This window comes from Pristiophorus japonicus, chromosome 22 (genome assembly GCF_044704955.1).
Source record: "Pristiophorus japonicus isolate sPriJap1 chromosome 22, sPriJap1.hap1, whole genome shotgun sequence".
Lineage (NCBI taxonomy): Eukaryota > Metazoa > Chordata > Chondrichthyes > Pristiophoridae > Pristiophorus > Pristiophorus japonicus.
In genome coordinates this window covers 55,225,730-55,248,004 of record NC_091998.1, presented here as the reverse complement: position 1 = coordinate 55,248,004, position 22,275 = coordinate 55,225,730, and the positions used below count along the sequence as shown (strand labels likewise).

The 22,275-nt window shown below is 48.0% G+C and overlaps 1 protein-coding gene across 3 annotated transcripts in view; it reads right to left on the bottom strand.

The window, feature by feature from the left end:
* LOC139235043 (aspartate aminotransferase, cytoplasmic-like) overlaps nucleotides 1–19,187 on the bottom strand; it is a 117,316-nt gene extending 98,129 nt beyond the window's left edge. For all 3 annotated transcript variants that reach the window (XM_070866159.1, XM_070866158.1, XM_070866160.1), the window contains exons 1-3: nucleotides 18,814–19,187; nucleotides 10,950–11,131; nucleotides 4,684–4,807 (exon numbers count right to left, since the gene is read on the bottom strand). In XM_070866159.1, coding sequence (XP_070722260.1) covers nucleotides 4,684–4,807; nucleotides 10,950–11,131; nucleotides 18,814–19,180 — 673 coding nt within the window. In that variant the 5' untranslated portion in view covers nucleotides 19,181–19,187. The remainder of the gene's footprint in view (nucleotides 1–4,683; nucleotides 4,808–10,949; nucleotides 11,132–18,813) is intronic.
* Nucleotides 19,188–22,275: the final 3,088 nt, after the last annotated feature.

Sequence of the window (22,275 nt, the reverse complement as noted above, 5' to 3'; positions counted from 1 at the left end):
TATGAAGGCCAACATGCCATTTGATTTCTTCACCGCCTGCTGTACCTGCATGCCAACTTTCAATGACTGACGTACCATGACACCCAGGTCTCGTTGCACCTCCCTTTTTCCTAATCTGCCGCCATTCAGATGAGAGGAAGCTTGCTGGGAACATAAAAACTGACTGCAAAAGCTTCTATAGATATGTGAACAGAAAAAGGTTAGTGAAAACAAACGTAGGTCCCTTGCAGTCAGATTCAGATGAATTTATAATGGGGAACAAAGAAATGGCGGACCAGTTAAACAAATACATTGGCTCTTTTTCACGAAGGAAGACACAAATAACCTTCCAGAAATACTAGGGGACTGAGGGTCTAGTGAGAAGGAGGAACTGAAGGAAATCCTTATTAGGTGGGAAATTGATGGGATTGAAGGCCGATAAATCCCTGGGGCCTGATAGTCTGCGCCCCAGAATATTTAAGGAAGTAGCCCTAGAAATAGTGGATGCATTGGTGATGATTTTCCAACAGTCTATCGACTCTGGATCGGTTCCTATGGACTGGAGCGTAGCTAATATAACACCACTTTTTAAGAAAGGAGGGAGAGAGAAAACGGGTAATTATAGACCGGTTAGCCTGACATCATTAGTGGGGAAAATGTGGGAATCAATTATTAAAGATGAAATTGCAGCACATTTGGAAAGCAGTGATGGGATTGGTCCAAGTCAGCATGGATTTATGAAAGGGAAATCCTGCTTGACAAATCTTCTAGAATTTTTTGAGGATGTAACTAGTAGAGTGGACAAGGGAGAACCATTGGATGTGGTGTATTTGGACTTTCAAAAGGCTTTTGACAAAGTCGCACACAAGAGATTAGTGTGTAAAATTAAAGCAGATGGTATTGGGGGTAATGTACTGACGTGGATAGAGAATTGGTTGCCAGACAGGAAGCAGAGAATCGGGATAAACGGGTCCTTTTCAGAATGGCAGGCAGTGACTAGTGGAGTACCGCAGGGCTCAGTGCTGGGACCTCAGCTATTTACAATATACATTAACGATTTGGATGAGGGAATTGAGTGTAATATCTCCAAGTTTGCAGATGTGAGCTGTGAGGAGGACGCTAAAAGGCTGCAGGGTGACTTGAACAGGTTAGGTGAGTGGGCAAACGCGTGGCAGATGCAGTATAATGTGGATAAATGTGAGGTTATCCACTTTGGTGGCAAAAACACAAAGGCAGAATATTATCTGAATGGTGGCAGATTAGGAAAAGGGGAGGTGCAACGAGACCTGGGTGTCATGGTACATCAGGCATTGAAAGTTGGCATGTAGGTACAGCAGGCGGTGAAGAAGGCAAATGGTATGTTGGCCTTCATAGCTAAGGGATTTGAGTATAGAAGCAGAGACGTCTTGCTGCAGTTGTACAGGGCCTTAGTGAGGTCTCACCTGGAATATTGTGTTCAGTTTTAGTCTCCTAATCTGAGGAAGGACATTCTTGCTATTGAGGGAGTGCAGCGAAAGTTCACCAGACTGATTCCCGGGATGGCAGGACTGACATACGAGGAGAGACTGGATCGACTGGGCCTGTATTCACTGGAGTTTAGAAGGATGAGAGGGGATCTCAAAGAAACATATAAAATTCTGACGGGACTGGACAGGTTAGATGTAGGAAGAATGTTCCCAATGTTGGGGAAGTCCAGAACAAGGGGACATAGTCTAAGGATAAGGGGTAAGCCATTTAGGACTGAGATGAGGAGAAACTTCTTCACTCAGAGTTGTTAACCTGTGGAATTCCCTACCGCAGAGAGTTGTTGATGCTAGTTCATTGGATATATTCAAGAGGGAGTTAGATATGGCCCTTATGGCTAAAGGGATCAAGGGGTATGGAGCAAAAGCAGGAAAGAGGTACGGAGGAGAATGATCAGCCATGATCTTATTGAATGGTGGTGCAGGCTCGAAGGGCAGAATGGCCTCCTCCTGCACCTATTTTCTATGTTTCTATGTCTATATTTTGCCTTCATGTTTTTGCCCCCAAAGTGGATAACCTCCATTTATGCACATTACACTGCATCTGCCATGCATTTGCCCACTCACCGAACCTGTCCAAGTCACCCTGCAGCCTCTTCGTGTCCTCCTCACAGCTCACACCACCACCCAGTTTAGTGTCATCTGCAAACTTGGGAGATATTACACTCAATGCCTTCAATTTCCCACCCAATAAGGATATCCTTCAGTTCCTCTTTCTCACTAGACCCTCGGTCCTTTAGTATTTCCGGGAGGTTATTTGTGTCTGTCTTCGTGAAGCCAGAACCAAAGTATTTGTTCAACTGGTCTACCATTTCTTTGTTCCCCATTATAAATTCACCTGAATCTGACTGCAAGGGACCTACGTTTGTCTTCACTAATCTTTTTCTCTTCACATATCTATAGAAGCTTTTGCAGTCAGTTTTTATGTTCCCGGCAAGCTTCCTCTCATACTCTATTTTCCCCCTCTTAATTAAACCCTTTGTTCTCCTCTGCTGAATTCTAAATTTCTCCCAGTCCTCAGATTTGCTGCTTTTTCTGGCCAATTTATATGCCTCTTCCTTGGATTTAACACTATCCTTAATTTCCCTTATTAGCCACGGTTGAGCCACCTTCCCCATTTTATTTTTACTCCAGACAGGGATGTACAATTGTTGAAGTTCATCTATGTGATCTTGAAATGTTTGCCATTGCCTATCCACCTTCAACCCTTTAAGTATCATTTGCCAGTCTATCCTAGCCAATTCACGTCTCATACCATTGAAGTTACCTTTCCTTAAGTTCAGGACCCTAATCTCTGAATTAACTGTGTCACTCTCCATCTTAATAAAGAATTCTACCATATTATGGTCACTCTTCCCCAAGGGGCTTTGCACAACAAGATTGCTAATTAGTCTTTTCTCATTACACATCACCCAATCTAGCATGGCCAGCCCTCTAGTTGGTTCCTCGACATATTGGTCTAGAAAACCATCCCTAATACACTTCAGGAAATCTTCCTCCACCGTATTGCTACCAGTTTGGTAGCCCAATCTATATGTAGATTAAAGTCACCCACGATTGTACAGAGCTTTTGGTGAGACCACACCTGGAGTGCTGTGTACAGTTTTGGTCTCCTTATTTGAGGAAAGACATACTTGCCTGAGAGGCGGTGCAATGAAGGTTCGTTAGATTGATCCCTGGGATATGAGAGTTGTCCGAGGAAGAGAAATTGAGCAAATTGGGTAGTCACTCTCTGGAGTTTAGAAGAATGAGATGTGATCGCATTGAAACATATAAAATACTGAGGGGGATTGACAGGGTAGATGCTGAGAGGTTGTTTCTCCTGGCTGGAGAGTCTAGAACTAGGGGTCAGTCTCAGAATAAAAGGTCAGCCATTTAAGACTGAGATAAGGAGGAATTTCTTCACTCGGGGAGTTGTGAATCTTTGGAATTCTCAACCCCAAAGGGCTGTGGAAGCTGATATATTCAAGGCTGAGATCAATAGATTTTTGGACTCTCGGGAATCAAGGGATATGGGGATTGGGCAGGAAAGTAGAGGTAGGAGATCAGCCATGATCCTACTCAGTGGTGGGGCAGGCTCGAAGGGGCCATATGGCCTACTCCTGCTCCTATTTCTTGTGTTCTTATGTTCCGTGTGTATCTCAAATCGGCCATCCTCTGATCCTTGCTCCCATCCAATGACTGACTGGCCAGACTCTTGCATCCTTTACCCTTACACAACTGCACAAGAGCGATACGTTTTTATATACTTACGTGAAATTAGAGAGACAAACCTTGAAACAAACAAGCAGAAAATTTTTTTTTCTAAAGGTAAAGAAAGAAGCGGCATTTTAAGAAAAAAATTTACATATCAAGTTGTTGTGATCTGGAACACACTGCCTGAAAAGGCAATGGAAGCAGATTCAATCGTAACTTTCAAATGGGAATTGGATAAATACTTGAAGGGGGAAAATTTGTAGGGCTATGGAGAATGGAAAGTGGGAGTGGGATTAATGAGACAGCTCTTTCAAAGAGCTAGCACAGGCACGATAGGCCGAATGCCACTTTCTGTGCTGTATCGTTCTATGATTCTTTCATAACCTCGCTTACATTTGAAGTGTAGTCACTCTTGTAATGTAGGAAGCACAACAGGGTCCCAACAATAGCAATGAGATAATGACCAGATAACCTGTTTTAGTGATGTTGATTTGAGGTTGATGAATATTGTTTGATAAATATTGGGCAGGACACATGGGAAAATTTCCCTGCACTATTTCTTCCAAATAGTATTGTGGGATCTTTTTACATCTATCTGACAAAGCGGATGGGTCCTTGGTCTTATCTAAAAGACGGCACCCCTGACAGTGCAGCACTCCCTCAGCACTGGGGCTGTCAGCCTGGATCATGTGCTCAAGTCTCTGGAGTGGGATTTGAATGCACAACCTTCTGACTCCGAGGTGAGAGTGCTCCCCACTGAGCCACGGTTGACACGTGTGATGATGTCACGAAGAGCAAGCTTTCCAAAGATCTTTCGCAACTTCAAATGGTTCGAGAAGGGCAAAATAGAAGTTATTTGAAAGTGTGATGCTTACAAATATGGATGAATAAAACACTTCACACTGTGAAGAATCTACACTGCAAATGATTAAGGCACAATAACTGTTCAGTGCAAATTCCATTCTCAAATGACAGAAGGACTTACCCCAGGCAGGGAGGGACACATAGACTGTTGCTGTCTTAGGATGAGTTATGGTGTACCACTGTTTGAGAAATTGTGCTCCCATGAAAAAAGCAGCATCACTTCCAGGTACCTGCACACTGTCAGCCTGGGAGAGGGCAGCAGTTGATAAGAACATGGTTAGAATTCTCAGAATTACCTTCTTTTCTAAACACTAGTTAGGCCATAGCTAGAGAACTGCATGCGGTTTTGGTCATCACATTACAGAAAATATGTAATTGCTATAGAGGGGGGTACAGAAGAGATTTATGAGGGTATTGCCAGGACTGGAGAATTTTACTTATCAGGACAGATTAAATAGGCTGGGGTTGTTTTTTTTTGAAACAGAGGAGGCTGAGGGGTGATTTAATTCAGGTGCATCAAATTATAAGGGGCCTGGATAGGGTGAATCCACTCTATTTCTCTTTGCAGAGAGGTCAATAACCAGGGGGCATTTATATAAAGTAATTGGTCGAAGGATTAGAGAGAAGTTGAGAACTTTTTACACCAGAGGGTGGTGGGGGTCTGGAATTCACTGCCTGAAAGGGTGGTAGAGGCAGAAACCCTAATCATATTTAAAAAGTACTTAGATGTGCACTTGAAGTGCCGTTACCTACAGGGCTACAGACTAAAAGCTGGAAAGTGGGATGAGGCTGGATAGCTCTGTTTTAGAAACATAGAAAATAGGTGCAGGAGTAGGCCATTCGGCCCTTCGAGCCTGCACCACCATTCAATAAGATCATGGCTGATCATTCCCTCAGTACCCCTTTCCTGCTTTCTCTCCATACCCCTTGATCTCTTTAGCCGTAAGGGCCATATCTAACTCCCCCTTGAATATATCCAATGAACTGGCATCAACAACTCTCTGCGGTAGGGAATTCCACAGGTTAACAACTCTCTGAGTGAAGAAGTTTCTCCTCATCTCAGTCCTAAATGGCCTACCCCTTATCCTAAGACTGTGTCCCCTGGTTCTGGACTTCCCCATCATTGGGAACATTCTCTCCGCATCTAACCTGTCCAGTCCCGTCAGAATCTTATAAGTTTTTATGAGATCCCTTCTCATCCTTCTAAACTCCAGTATATAAAGGCCCAGTTGATCCAGTCTCTCCTCATATGTCAGTCCCACCATCCCGGGAATCAGTCTGGTGAACCTTCGCTGCACTCCCTCAATAGCAAGAATGTCCTTCCTCAGATTAGGAGACCAAAACTGAACACAATATTACAGGTGAGGCCTCACCAAGGCCCTGTACAACTGCAGTAAGACCTCCCTGCTCCTATATTCAAATCTCCTAGCTATGAAGGCCAACATACCATTTGCCGCCTTCACCGCCTGCTGTACCTGCATGCCAACTTTCAATGACTGATGAACTATGACACCCAGGTCTCGTTACACCTCCCCCTTTCCTAATCTGCTGCCATTCAGATAATATTCTGCTTTCGTGTTTTTGACCCCAAAGTGGATAACCTCACATTTATCCACATTATACTGCATCTCATGCACTGGCCCACTCACCTAACCTGTCCAAGTCACCCGGCAGCCTTTTAGCGTCCTCCTCACAGCTCACACCACCACCCAGTTTAGTGTCATCTGCAAACTTGGAGATATTACACTCAATTCCTTCATCCAAATCATCGATGTATATTGTAAAGAGCTGGGGTCCCAGCACTGAGCCCTGCGGCACTCCACTAGTCACTTCCTGCCATTCTGAAAAGGACGCGTTTATTCCGACTCTCTGCTTCCTGTCTACCAACCAGTTCTCCATTCACGTCAGTACATTACCCCCAATACCATGTGCTTTGATTTTGCACACCAATCTCTTGTGTGGGATCTTGTCAAAATCCTTTTGAAAGTCCAAATACACCACATCCACTGGTTCTCCCTTGTCCATTCTGCTAGTTACATTCTCAAAAAATTCCAGAAGATTTGTCAAGCATAATTTCCCTTTCATAAATCCATGCTGACTTGGACCGATCCTGTCACTGCTTTCCAAATGCGCTGCTATTTCATCTTTAATAATTGATTCCAACATTTTCCCCATTACGATGTCAGGCTAACCGGTCTATAATTACCCGTTTTCTCTCTCCCTCCTTTTTTAAACAGTGGTGTTACATTAGCTATCCTCCAGTCCATGGGAACTGATCCAGAGTCGATAGACCGTTGGAAAATGATCACCAATGCATCCACTATTTCCATGGCCACTTCCTTACGTACTCTGGGATGCAGACTATCAGGCCCCAGGGATTTATCGGTCTTCAATCCCATCAATTTTCCTAACACAATTTCCTGCTTTATAAGGATATCCTTCAGTTCCTCCTTTTCACTAGACCCTCGGTCCCCTATTTCTGGAAGGTCATTTGTGTCTTCCTTGTTTAACTGGTCCGCCATTTCTTTGTTCCCCATTATAAATTCACCTGAATCTGACTGCAAGGGACCTATATTTTGGGCCAACATGGACACAATGGGCTGAATGGCCCTCTTCTGTGCTGATTCTACAACCTTTACCCTCTTCTAGGCAGCACTTGTGATGCGTTATTCACCAGCCAACAAGATCATCAGATGACCCAATCCCTCAGCCTCTGCCAATGGTGCTTTTTCACCCAGCAGTTGGAAGCGTCATGCACCCTCCGACCTTCCCCTCCTTTCCTTTAGTTTGACTTCGTTCAGCTATTGTCCTGCGACAAGATAGAGATAATCAGCGGTGCGCAGCCAACTCGTGCGCTATATCAACCACTTGCATTGATATTGCACCTTTAAGCATCCTGAGGCCCTTCACAGTGGCGTAATCGGGCAAAAAATGGACACTTTGAGGCAAAGGAGACATTCGGAAAGAGTAACCAAAAAGCTTGGTCAAAGCGGGCAGTTTTAAGGAGGCTCTTAAAGGAGGACAGGGAGATGGAGAGGGTTCGGGTGGGAATTCCAGAGCCTGGAGCCACAGCTGAAGGCACGGCCGCCAATATAGCAATTCATGGCCCACCACTCAACGCTGGTCATTCTCTACTTGGGTGGCGATTTTCTTGAAAGGATATCAAAAAAGAATTTCCATTCCTTACAGAGAGAAACGCAAAGAAAAGCACTTCGATAAGTAAAAATATGGGCTCAATTTTTTTGGGGGTTCTCCCGATCGGTGTTACTCTGAGATTTCTGACGATCTTCAGAAGTTACAGTAGAACCCAGGAGAACCAATATTACAAAAAGGATAAAGAGGCATTGGAGAGGGAACAATCCAGATTTACGAGGATGATACCAGAGCAGGTTATAACTACTGGGAAAGACTGAACAAGCTGAGGCACCTTTCTCTTGAAAAGAAAAGATTGAGGGGATACCTGATAGAAGTCTTTACTTTCTTTAACATTCATAATTTTAAAGACTTGCATATAGCGCCTTTCATGACCTCTGGACATCTCAAAGCACTTTACAGCCAATATGAAGTACTTTCCGAATGTAGTCACTGTTGTAATGTAGGAAGCACGGCAGACAATTTGTGCACAGCAAGCTCCCACAAACAGCAATGTGGTAATGACCAGATAATGTTTTTGTGAAGTTAATTGAGGGATAAATATTGGCCAGGCCACCGGGGATAACTCCCACTGCTCTTAACATAGAAACATAGAAAATAGGTGCAGGAGTAGGCCATTCGGCCCTTCGAGCCTGCATCACCATTCAATATGATCATAGCTGATCATGCAACTTCAGTACCCCATTCCTGCTTTCTCTCCATACCCCTTGATCCCTTTAGCCGTAAGGGATACATCTAACTCCCTTTTGAATATATCTAACGAACTGGCCTCAACAACTTTCTATAATAGAGAATTCCACAGGTTTGGTAGCGAATTCCACTCTTCTTTGAAATAGTTCCGTGAGATCTTTTATGTCCACCTAAGAGAGCAGACAGGACCTCAGTTTAACGTCTCATCCGAAAGACAGCACCTCCAACAGTGCAGCGCTCCCTGAGCACTGCGCTGGAGTGTCATCCCAGATTTTTGTGCTCAAGTCTCGGAGTGGGACTTGAACTCACGACCTTCTGACTCAGACAAGGGTGCTGCCCACTGAGCCACAGCTGACACTATTCTGTTCGATAGGATAGATGTAGAGAAAATGTTTCCACTTGTGGCGGAGACCAGAACTAGGGGCCATAAATATAAGATAGTCACTAATAAGCCCAATAGGGAATTCATGATGTAGGTTAGAATGTGGAACTTGCCACTAAAGTTCCCTTTAATATTTTTTGGCTGTGTGGCCCATTTTAATTTCCACGCATGCGCGGTTTTTCCATGTCAAAAGCCGGTGAGCCGGCTGAGTGGAAGCTCCAGTCTGCCGCGCAGTACCATCCTTAAATCTTCTCCAGTGCCTCTATATCCTTTTTTAGTAATACGGAGACCATTTAATAGAAAGATATTCTAACAGGACAGCAGTCAATTAAAATAAAGCATGAGGTGACAGATGAGAAAGAAAGACTTGCGTTTATATAGCGCCTTTCACGACCACCATATACCATGGGCCCCGGTGTTTAAACGTTGGGAGGCTGCATGGGACAGCCGGCTAGAAACGGGATTCCTATATAGTTAAATTTAACGGGCCGGTAGTGCCAACAAACGCAGTTACCTACTTTTACGCTCAGTTTGTTATCTCTGCTGTCCGCCGCTTCAGCTTCCGCCCATGTTGAAAATTTCAGAGTCTGGTGCTGCAGATACCACTGTAAACTGGATTGGACTTCATCAGGGTCCAGTTCACTGATTGGAGAGTGGGCAGGTACAGCAGGAGCGGCGAGGTTGGGGCGCAGGAGCTGCGAGTGATCGTGGAGCGACGTGATTGGGGCCCAGGAGATGCGTGAATCTGGGGCCCAGAAGAGGTGAGGGCCCAGGGGCAGAACAGGTCAGCCCACACTGCAATGTGTGCACGCGCTCGGTCTGTGAAGCAGAGTTGGCCCTTGCTACTGGACCAAGACCTAGCTCTGTCAAGCCCGTGTGGTGGCTGATGTGCAATGGCCACCATACGTTAAAACAAATCCACACACAAGCATCTTCCACCCTTCAGGATGTAGTTCGGGATCTGGAATATTAGGTCCTTCATTGAAACACCTGTGAACTCATCCCTTTTTGGCATGGAAGCGAGTCATCCTCGATACGAGGGACCGCCTATAATGATAATGATACAACATATTGTTTTGATTGAGGGATAACTATTTGCAAGGACACCGGGGATAACTCCCCTGCTCTTCTTTGAAATAGTGCCACGGGATCTTTTATGTCCACCTGAGAGTGCAGACGGGGCCTCAGTTTAACATCTCATCTGAAAGACGACAACTCTGACAGTGCAGCACTCCCTCAGCACTGCACTGGGAGTGTCAGCCTAGATTTATGTGCTCAAGTTCCTGGAGTGGGGACGTGACCCCACATCATCATCATCATAGGTAGTCCCTCAGAGTCGAGGATGACGTGCTTCCACACTAAAAATGAGTTCTCAGGTGACTGAAGAGTCCAATGTGGGACCTACAGTCTCTGTCACAGGTAGGGTTGGAGAAACGGGAGGTTGGGGTGCCTGGGTTGCTGCACGCTCCTTCCGTTGTCGACGCTTGGCTTCAGCTTGCTCTTGCCGAAGAGACTCGGTGTTCAGAGCCTTCCCAGATGCTTTTCCTCCACTTTGGGCGGTCTTGGGCCAGGGATTCCCAGGTGTCAATGGGAATGTTGCACTTTTTCAAGGAGGCTTTGAGCATGTCCTTGAAGCATTTCCTCTGCCCACTTAGAGCTCGCTTGCCGTGTCGCAGCTCCGAGTAGAGCGCTTGTTTTGAAAGTCTTGTGTCAGGCATGCGGACGACGTGGCCCGTCCAACAGAGCTGATCGAGCGTGATCAATGCTTTGATGCTGGGGATATTGGCCTGAGCGAGATCACTGACGTTGGTGCACCAATCCTGCCAGTGGATTTTCAGGATCTTGAGGAGGCAAAGTTGGTACTTCAGTGTTACGAGGTGCCTGCTGAACATGGTCCATGTCTCTGAGCCATATAGGAGGGCGAGTATCACCACTGCTCTGAAGACCATGAGCTTGGTGCCGGGTTTGAGGTCCTGGTCTTCAAACATTCTTGTGACTCAGAGGCGAGTGTGCTACTCACTGAGCCACAACTGACACTGTGACTGTGAAAGAAGTGACTATGCTGGCGCTCAAACCAGGAACGCTTCCCCTGGGCAAGCAACTTGACAGCAGCTGGTTTAACGACAATTAGTGTACCTGCTGAAACTCCCCGAAAGACTTACCCTCTTTTCCACTATCGCGATGCTGTCTTTGCCTAATATTAGGGCAGTTACCGCCCTGTTGAATTCCGGGAGTCCCAGTACAGGTAGATAGTCGTGGTTCAATGTCTGATCGTTAGCCATTCGCTGCTTAACCTTCTTCACCACCGGGAGCATGCTTGATTGTCCGTCATCCACACAGTACTCTGCAAACACCAACAATCCCATTTAGTCAACAGCCCCTTGTGTATCCTCTCTGCCCTTCAGTCCATCATTGGTGGTCATACCTTCAGATACCTAGGTTCCATTTCCTGCAATTCCCTACCCAGACCATTCCGTCTCCCTCCGCTTCTTGAAATGGCTTCTTATTTTCAACTGCTGAAGCAGATTTATTGAAACATTGGAAAAGAAAAAGATTGGATTTATATAGCGTCTTTCATGGCCACCGGATGTCTCAAAGCGCTTTACAACAATGAAATATTTTTGGAGTGTAGTCACTATTATAATGTAGGAAACGTGGCAACCAACTTGCACACAGCAAACTCCCACAAACAGCAACGTGATAAAGACCAGATAATCTGTTTTTATTGTGTTGATTGAGGGACACATTTTGGCCCGGACACCGGGGATAACTCCCCTGCTCTTCTAAATAGTGCCATGGGACCTTTTACGTCCGCCTGAGAGCAGATGGCCTCGGTTTAATGTCTCATCCGAAAGATGGCACCTCCGACAGTGCAGCACTCCCTCAGCACTGCAGTGGAGTGTCAGCCTGGATTTATGTACTCAAGTCTCTGGAGTGGGAACTTGAACCCACAACCTTCTGACTCGGAGGCGAGTGTGCTACCCATTCTGCCAAAACTCTGCGGTGTGTAGCCTAACCCACACGCCCATCCTTGTGAACTTGCGCTGGCTCCCAGACCTCCGAATCCTCAAATTTAAAAGCCATCTCCAAGAGCTTGAATCCCTACGTGGCCTCCCACCCTCCCTATCTTTGCAGCTTCCACCAGCCCTACAACCCCATGCCCCTCCCAAACTCTCCCTTCCTCTCACTCTGGCCTGTTATGCATCCGCATTTGCCCCGCCATTTGACAGCCATATCTTCAGCCATCTCGGTCCAACTTTGTAGACTTACTGACCAACCCCTTTCCATCTTTAAGCCCCCCCCACCCCCACCTTAAAATCCAACTTTTGACCTTCGTTTTTAGTTGTTTTCCCTGCGAAGAAGCGCGAATGTTGACTAAGGGAAGGGATCTCTTCTCTGGCCTGTTCTCTCATTGTCCAGATGTCCAGAAATAGACCAGCCGGAAATCTGATCCCGCCCTCGTTTAAAAAAAAAAAATCTAATTTGCCGAAAGGCCGCGCATACAACACTCAGTTTTTATTACTTGTTTTAAAAACTATGCAGTCTATGTGCTTGACAATACAGTAGTCGCAAATGAGAGATTATTGATGTTCCTCAAATTCGCCGCGACATTGGGAAGACCAAACCCAGATTGGGTGATCACTTTGCTTAACACCTCCTCCGTTCAGTCCACAAGCGTGACCCCAAGCTTCCGGTCGCCTGTCACTTTAATTCCCCGCCCCACTCTCACTCTGGCCTCTTGGTCCTCGGCCTCCAACACTGTTCTAATGAAGCTCAACATAAGCTCGAGTAACAGCTTTCGATGCGGCACTTTGCAACCTTCTGGACTCAACATCGAGTTCAACGATTTCAGATCATAACCTTTGCCCCCATCAGTTATTGCTGATGATTCTGCCATTCCCATTTACACCTCCTCTAGACCCATCTTTTTTTTATAAAAGGGGTCAGAGGGTCTAGTAAGGAGGAGGAGCTGAGGGAAATCCTTATTAGTCAGGAAATTGTGTTGGGGAAATTGATGGGATTGAAGGCCGATAAATCCCCAGGGCCTGATGGACTGCATCCCAGAGTACTTAAGGAGGTGGCCTTGGAAATAGCGGATGCATTGACAGTCATTTTCCAACATTCCATTGACTCTGGATCAGTTCCTATCGAGTGGAGGGTAGCCAATGTAACCCCACTTTTTAAAAAAGGAGGGAGAGAGAAAACAGCGAATTATAGACCGGTCAGCCTGACATCAGTAGTGGGTAAAATGATGGAATCAATTATTAAGGATGTCATAGCAGCGCTTTTGGAAAGAGGTGACATGATAGGTCCAAGTCAGCATGGATTTGTGAAAGGGAAATCATGCTTGACAAATCTTCTGGAATTCTTTGAGGATGTTTCCAGTAGAGTGGACAAGGGAGAACCAGTTGATGTGGTATATTTGGACTTTCAGAAGGCTTTCGACAAGGTCCCACACAAGAGATTAATGTGCAAAGTTAAAGCACATGGGATTGGGGGTAGTGTGCTGACATGGATTGAAAACTGGTTGTCAGACAGGAAGCAAAGAGTAGGAGTAAATGGGGACTTTTCAGAATGGCAGGCAGTGACTAATGGGGTTCTGTGTGGGGCCCCAGCTGTTTACACTGTACATTAATGATTTAGACGAGGGGATTAAATGTAGTATCTCCAAATTTGCGGATGACACTAAGTTGGGTGGCAGTGTGAGCTGCGAGTGGGATGCTATGAGGCTGCAGAGCGACTTGGATAGGTTAGGTGAGTGGGCAAATGCATGGCAGATGAAGTATAATGTGGATAAATGTGAGGTTATCCACTTTGGTGGTAAAAACAGAGAGACAGACTATTATCTGAATGGTGACAGATTAGGAAAAGGGGATGTGCAAAGAGACCTGGGTGTCATGGTACATCAGTCATTGAAGGTTGGCATGCAGGTACAGCAGGCGGTTAAGAAAGCAAATGGCATGTTGGCCTTCATAGCGAGGGGATTTGAGTACAGGGGCAGGGAGGTATTGCTACAGGTGTACAGGGCCTTGGTGAGGCCACACCTGGAGTATTGTGTACAGTATTGGTCTCCTAACCTGAGGAAGGACATTCTTGCTATTGAGGGAGTGCAGCGAAGGTTCACCAGACTAATTCCCGGGATGGCGGGACTGACCTATCAAGAAAGACTGGATCAACTGGGCTTGTATTCACTGGAGTTCAGAAGAATGAGAGGGGACCTCATAGAAACGTTTAAAATTCTGATGGGTTTAGACAGGTTAGATGCAGGAAGAATGTTCCCAATGTTGGGGGAAGTCCAGAACCAGGGGTCACAGTCTAAGGATAAGGGGTAAGCCATTTAGGACCGAGATGAGGAGAAACTTCTTCACCCAGAGTGGTGAACCTGTGGAATTCTCTACCACAGAAAGTTGTTGAGGCCAATTCACTAAATATATTCAAAACGGAGTTAGATGAAGTTCTTACTACCAGGGGGATCAAGGGGTATGGCGAGAAAGCAGGAATGGGGTACTGAAGTTGCATGTTCAGCCATGAACTCATTGAATGGCGGTGCACGCTAGAATGGCCGAATGGCCTACTCCTGCACCTATTTTCTATGTTTCTTTATTTGTTCCATTACCATCTCCTTTCACCTTGCACGATCATCCCTTTTGTCATTTAATCTCTCCTGCCTTCCACCCTACCACAGACCTCCCATACCCCCTTTCCCTGCCTCTGTACTTGCTTAAAACCTGTTGCATCTCTAACTTTTTGCAGTTCTGACGAAAGGTCATTGACCTGAAACATTGACTCTCCACTGATGTTGCCTGGCCTGCTGAGAATTTTCAGCATTTTCTTTGTTTAAATTTCAGATTTCCAGCATCCGTAATATTTTGTCCTCAAATTCTATTCCTCATGATGATCAAGATGGGGGTAAAAATAGAACTGTTGGTCATGTTACAGCATTTCAAATATTCAATTAATCGATTTAACATTTGTGTTTGTTGTGTTTTGTTCTCCAATATCTTCAACGCCTCGGCCTGACTCAAAAACCTTGGCTGGAAATTTTTGCTTCAGTAAAATCCCACAAAGCTTCCAATTACACCCGTGCATTCTAAGCAGGTGCAATGTGTAGAATTTCCCAGCATGCAGTCTACGGTCTGTAGAATTTTCCAGCATGTAGTCGACAGTTTGTAGAATTTCCCAGCATGCAATCTAGTGTGTAGAATTTCCCAGTATGCAACCTGAACCGGGGGTTCAGGGTTGTAGAGCGTGACCCCCTCATCCTGTAAAGATTTGAGAATTTCTTGGCTCCCTACCTGAGCCCAAAAGACTTTGAAACAAACCAGAGATTGAACTCCCAAAGATTTATTTCTGGTAGATCTCATTTAAAAAATTAACAACTTCTCTATTAAGTGTTGGGTCACGTACACACCTGCACTTTGTCAAAGATTGTTCATCGAGAATTCGAGAACAGACAAAAAGTTGACAGAGTGAAAGGATTTGGTTCTTCTAAAAGCCAGGAATTTTTAAATGTTTTGTGAGGTGACTTTCTGTTTGCTTGTAGGAATTTATGTTTGTTTAAAGTCTGCAGAAGGCAAACTCTCAAATGGTTGCTTTCAGACTGAATGCAAAGTCAGCATCAGAATGATGGTGGTGAGGGGTGGGAAGGCGGCCAGGTAGGGCAAAATGGTCTTCCGATATAGACAAAGGAGGGAGGCTGATCGATGGGGAGAGGAGGGGAGCAGGGACTGTTTGGGATCCATTCTCCTTGCCACTTTCCCACAAAGCTGTTGGACCCAGCTCCCCTCCTAATATTGCTATGCTCAAACAATTCTGCCACCAATTCTGACAGACTCTTGGTCTCCACTCCTCTTCCTCCTTCCTCTTCTCCCCCCCCCCCTTTTCTCTCTCCTCACCCCCCCTTTTCTCTCTCTTCCCCCCCCTTTCTCTCCCCCCCCTTTCTCTCTCCCCCCCCCTTTCTCTCTCCCCCCCCCCTTTCTCTCTCCCCCCCCCTTTCTCTCTCCCCCCCCCCTTTCTCTCTCCCCCCCCCCTTTCTCTCTCCCCCCCCCCTTTCTCTCTCCCCCCCCTTTCTCTCTCCCCCCTTTCTCTCTCCCCCCCTTCTCTCTCCCCCCCCTTTCTCTCTCTCCCCCCCTTTCTCTCTCTCTCCCCCCCCTTTCTCTCTCTCTCTCCCCCTTTCTCTCTCTCCTCCCCCCTTTCTCTCTCTCCTCCTCTCTCCCCCCCCTTTCTCTCTCCCCCCCTTCTCTCTCCCCCCCCTTTCTCTCTCTCCCCCCCCTTTCTCTCTCTCTCTCCCCCTTTCTCTCTCTCTCTCCCCCTTTCTCTCTCTCCTCCCCCCTTTCTCTCTCTCCTCCCCCCTTTCTCTCTCTCCTCCCCCCTTTCTCTCTCCCCCCCTTCTCTCTCCCCCCCTTCTCTCTCCCCCCCTTTTTCTCTCTCTCCCCCCCCTTTCTCTCTCTCTCCCCCCCTTTCTCTCTCTCTCTCCCCCTTTCTCTCTCTCCTCCCCCCTTTCTCTCTCTCCTCCCCCCTTTCTCTCTCTCCTCCCCCTTTCTCTCTCCTCCCCCCTTTCTCTCTCTCCTCCCCCCCTTCTCTCTCTCTTCCCCCCACCTTTCTTTCTCTCTTTCACCCCTGCCCCTTCCTCTCTCCCCCCTGCCCGTTCCTCTCTCCCCCCTGCCCGTTCCTCTCTCCCCCCTGCCCCTGCCCCCCCTGCCCCTTCCTCTCTCCCCCCTGCCCCTTCCTCTCTCCCCCTCGCCCCTTCCTCTCTCCCCCTCACCCCTTCCTCTCTCCCCCTCGCCCGTTCCTCTCTCCTCTCTCTTTCCCTCTCCCTCCCCACCCTCTTTTTCGGAATTTTGAAATTGCGGCATTGCTTCACTCTAAGCCAATGTAGGTCAGAGAGCAGCAACTTTCAAAAGGGAATTGAAGAGAAGTTTCTTTACACAGAGAGTGGTGAGCATGTGGAACTCGCTACCACAGGGAGTGATTGAGGCCAATAGCATAGATGCACTTAAGGGGAAGCTGGATAGGAACGTGAAGGAAAAAGGAATAGAAGGATATATTGATAGGGTGAGATGAAATGGGGTGAGTGGAGACTGGTGTAGCATAAACCTGGCATGGATGAGTTGGGCCGAATGGCCTGTTTCTGTAATGTTAAGGTGATTCCAAGTCACTGGGTAGATCTTTCAAAGAGCTGGCGCAGGCAATGGCCTCCCTCTGTGATGTACGATTTTATGAAGTTTTCTATTTGAAGTAACCAGTGTGGGTGCACTGAATCTTGGTTGCCCAACTGCCCACATTTTAAGGGGCGCTTGGGCCAAAATCCAAAATCCAATTGCCACCCTAGTCTTGATCTTCGTGGGTCCTGGCCACAATTGGGCCAGGGGGATGGGGGGGGCCTCCCCACTTCCAACTTCGGACAGGTGACTTGGACTGGCCGGAGTGCAACTTTTCCTCCCTTGCTTCTGGGGTCCATGGCCGAGATTTTCAGATCGGTGGTTTTTAAAAATCAGTTTAAAATTAACAGCAAGCAGGAATTCTAGGCTTGTGAGTACAGGCCGTGAATCTCAATCCTATTTTTTAAGGACCTGCTCCTCTCTTGCTTGAGTCAGAAGGTCGTGGATTAAATCCAGGCCGACACTCCAGAGCAGCACGGAGGGAGCGCTGCACTGAGGCAATCATCATAATAGGCAGTCCCTCGGAGTCGAGGATGACTTGCTTCCACACTAAAAATGAGTTCTCAGGTGACTGAAGGGTCCAATGCGGGACCGACAGTCTTTTGTCACAGGTTGGGCAGACAGTGGTTGAAGGAACAGGTGGGTGGGGTGCCTGGGTTGGTGCGCGCTCCTTCCGCTATTGACGTTTCGCTTCAGCTTGCTCTTGCCGAAGAGACTGGAGGTTTCTCAGGTGTCGGTGGCGATGTTAAAATTTTTTCAAGGAGGCTTTGAGGGACTCCTTGAAGCATTTCCTCTGCCCACCTGGGGCTCGCTTGCTGTGTTGGAGCTCCGAGGAGAGCGCTTGTTTTGGGTGTCTCTTGTCAGGCATGTGGACGATGTGGCCTGTCCAGCAGAGCTGAACAAGCGTGGTCAATGCTTCGATGCTGGGGATATTGGCCTGAGCGAGAACACTGACGTTGGTGCACCTATCCTGCCAGTGGATTTGCAGGATCTTGCAGAGGCAGCGCTGGTGGTACTTCTCCAGCGTTTTGAGGTGCCTGTTGTACATGGTCCATGTCTCTGAACCATATAGGAGGGGCAGGTATCACCACTGCTCTGCAGACCATGAGTTTGGTGCCGGGTTTGAGGTCCTGGTCTTCAAACACTCTCTTCCTCAGGCGCACTGAAGGCGGTGTTGGTCCTCGTCAGCGATGTCTGCCCGAGTTGACAGTAGGCTCCCGAGGTATGGAAAATGGTCCACGTTGTCCAAGGCCTTGTCGTGGATTTTGATAACCATGGGGTGTTGTGGCGGGGTCAGGTTGGCAGAGATCCTTTGTGTTACGGATGTTTAATGTAAGGCCTATGCTCTCGTATGCTTCGGTGACGGTGTTGACGATAGCTTGGAGTTCGGCCTCTGAGTGTGTGCAGTCGCAAGCGTCGTCTGCATACTGTTATTCGATGACGGAGGATGGGTCGACCTTGGCGCTGGCCTGGCAGCGACGGAGGTTGAACAGATTCCCGTGTGGGAGGGAGTGCTGCACTGTCGGAGGGGCAGTGCTGAAGGAGTGCCGCACTGTCGGAGGCTCCACCATTCGGATGTGACGTTAAACCAACTGTCTGCTCTCTTGGGTGGATGTAAAAGATTCCATGGGGCTATATTCAAAGAAGAGCAGGGGAGTTATCCCTGGTGTCGTGGGGCCAATGTTTATCCCTCAACCAAAATCACAAAAACCAATTAGGCGGGCCATTGTCACAATGCTGTGTGTGGGATCTTGCTGGGCGGCTGCGTTTCCCACATTACAACAGTGATGGTTAACTGCATTATTGCTCCACACTGACGGGCCCAGCAGCTCGCCCCCGGTCCCCTCTCGTCGCTCTGGCCTACCTTTGGTGCCCAGGAACATTTTGTACGGGCTGGGGTCGCGGTCGAAGGCGGCCTGCAGGACCTGGCTCTCGGTGAAGGGCGACAGCGGCGTCTCGTGGAACAGGGAGAGCGCTGTCATGGCGGGCCCGCCACCCGATTCCCCCTGGCAACTGGCGCGGGCCCGAGACCGTCCCCGTGGCAACCGGCTGGCCCAACACCGTCCGCATTGCAACCTGCGCGGGCCCGCCACCGTCCCCCTGGCAACCGGCTGGCCCGGCACCGTCCGCATTGCAACCTGCGCGGACCCGGCACCGTCCGCATTGCAACCTGCGCGGGCCCGCCACCGTCCCCCTGGCAACTGGCGGCAGCAGGCCCGAGACCCAGACATCCGTGAGTCCCCTGCTCCACATCGAAAGCCCGAAACCTAAAATTTTTGCCTGACATTGATCCCCCGCTGCCGCCGCCACACCCAGAAAGTAAGTCTCCTGCATGTTGTTCAAATTCTGTGAACGTTGGTTTGAGGGAGAAAAGAAGGTTTTTGTTCAAGATTTAAATTTGCCACCTGCTGTCGCATCAGCGAATGGACACACTGCCAGCCCACTGAACCAGCCTGTGTTTTCCACATTACAACGGTGATGATTAACTGCATTATTGCTCTGTTCAGAGGAATGAGAATATAAGAAATAGGAGCAGGAATCAGCTGGCTGGCCCCTCGAGCCTGCTCCGCCATTCAATAAGATCACGGACTCAGCTCCACTTCACCGCCCACTCCCATACCCTTGACTCCCTTATCGCTCAAATGTCAGTCTATCTCCGCCTTAAGTATATTCAATGGCCCGGCCTCCACAGCTCTCTGGGGCAGAGAATTCAACAGATTTACAACCCTCTGAGATGAAATTCCTCCTCATCGCCGTCTTAAATGGGCGACCCCTTATTCTGAGACTATGTTCTCTCGGCATTTTACTATGTTCAGATAGTTCCTGATTATTTGGAATCGGCAGATTTTTTAAGAAGTTTTCTTCTTGAAAGTCTACTTCTGTTTGTTAAATTATTGACTCAGAGGCTGTTTTTTTTATATTGCGAGTTAACAAACCCCTGGAAGATGCATTGTTTCTGCCCAGTAGTGTATTTCCTTCACATGCTGAGCTTGGCTGGATGCTCCAGCCCCTTGTGTCCTTCCTCCATATATTAATTGAGTTTATTGGGCAGAGTTAACACTGGAATGGACACTGTCATGTATGCAACCTTCATACAACTGTAACCTTCATGCAACCACACTGTATATATGTCCTGAAAATGCACACCTTGACCACAAGAGGTGAGCTTGTGGGAGTCACTCCTCACCTGGGCACTCAGGTATTGAAAGGGAGGTCCCACGCAGGGACATCACTTCTTGGTCCTGGGAATAAAGGTGAAGGTCATGTAGTGACGTGTCTGCAGTACATGCCTCATGTGATTTAGTAGCACGATGCAGGAACACCACATTTGGCGACGAGAAACGGAAATCACCGAACCACGAGGATGGCCACCGGTAGCACAGAGGAACGTTACTGTGTGGGTGAGGACTGGGACGACTTCGTTGAGAGACTCCAGCAGAGCTTTGTCACGAAGGACTGGCTGGGAGCGGCAGCGGCTGACAAGCGGAGGGCGCATCTACTGACCAGCTGCGGTCCAAAGACGTATACGCTGATGAAAGACCTGCTCGCACCCGAGAAGCCGGCGGACAAGTCCTTTGAAGAGCTCAGCCAGCTGATCAGTGAGCATCTCAAACCGGCGTGTAGCGTACACGGCCCGGCACCGGTTCTACACACACCGGCGTCGGGAGGGACAAAACATCTCTGACTTCGTTGTGGACCTGCGGTGCTTGGCCAGCCTCTAAGTTCACAGATGCCTGCAGGGGGGAGATGTTAAGTGATTTCTTCATTGAGGGCATTAGTCATGCTGGGATTTTCAGGAAGCTCATTGAGACCAAGGACTTGACTTTAGAAAGGGTGGCGTTGATGGCTCAGACCTTCATGGGAGGGGAAAAGGAGACCAAGCTAATTTACGCGCGCAGCTCTGGGTTCCAACATGGCGATGGACCAGGTAGTTCACATTGTGAATGCGGCTCAAGACCACGCAGGCAGGCAGCAACAGATTCTAGGGTGGGCCCGTAACAAGGACAATGGAAAGGGGATCGGCAATTCACGCCATCTCGAGGAACAATGTGTCCCATGATGGGGCCATTGACATCCACCATCAGAGCGCTTAGAAATAACCAAAGGGACAATCAGAGAGGAATGCCTGGCAACAGTCCTTTTGTTAACAACAACCTCAGCTCATGCTGGAGGTGTGGGGTAGACATACTGTGAAAAGCTGCAGGTTCCAGCAATTTATCTGTAGGAATTGCAACATCAGTGGACACTTGGCCAGAATGTGCAGAAAGGCTGTAGCAAGGCTAATTTACGAGACAGAGGAACCAGACGAGGCGTCTGCAATGCAGAATGATGCTTGGGGCAAAGCCATGGATGCTGAAGTTCAGCAGGTTCATGTGGCTGATGTCCACAGCTCATCTACCAAAACGCCACCCATGATGATGAAAGTTTTATTGAATGGTATCCCGGTGCACATGGAGCTGGACACAGGAGCCAGCCAGTCCCTTATGAGCGCCCAACAATTTAAGAGACTATGGCCACACAGCTAGCAGGCCAAAACTGGAACGCATTGACACACGGCTACGGACGTACACCAAAAAGATCATCCCAGTGCTAGGCAGTGCAAACTTGGTGGTAACACACAATGGATCAGAGAACCGGCTGCCACTCTGGATTGCCCCGGGAAATGGCCCCGTGCTTTTGGGGAGGAGCTGGCTAGCCGAGATGAACTGGAAATGGGGGGATGTGCACGCCATTTCATCTGTGGAGCGAAGCTCATGCTCACAGGTCCTACAGAAATTCGGGGCACTGTTTCAACCCGGTGTCGGGACTTTCAAGGGCACCAAAGTAGTGATACACATCACCCCGGACGCCAAACCAGTGCACCACAAAGCCAGAGCGGTGCCGTATGTGATGCGTGACAAAATTGAAAGTGAATTGGACAGGCTGCTCAGAGAGGGCATAATTTCGGCCGTTGAATTCAGTGACGAGGCAAGCCCCATCGTTCCTGTTCTCAAAGCGGATAGCTCGGTCAGGATTTGTGGCGACTACAAGGCCACCATCAACCGAGTGACACTGCAGGACCAATACCCGCTCCCGAGAGCGAAGGACCTTTTTGTCATGCTGGCAGGTGGCAAGCTGTTCACCAAGTTGGACCTCACTTCAGCCTACATGACTCAGGAACTGGCTGAAGAATCCAAGCTTCTGACCACCATCACAACGCACAAGGGGCTATTTGTCTACAACAGGTGTCTGTTTGGCATTCGTTCGGCGGCCGCTATCTTTCAGAGGAACATGGAAAGCTTGCTTAAATCCATTTCTGGAACAATCGTATTCCAAGACAACATCC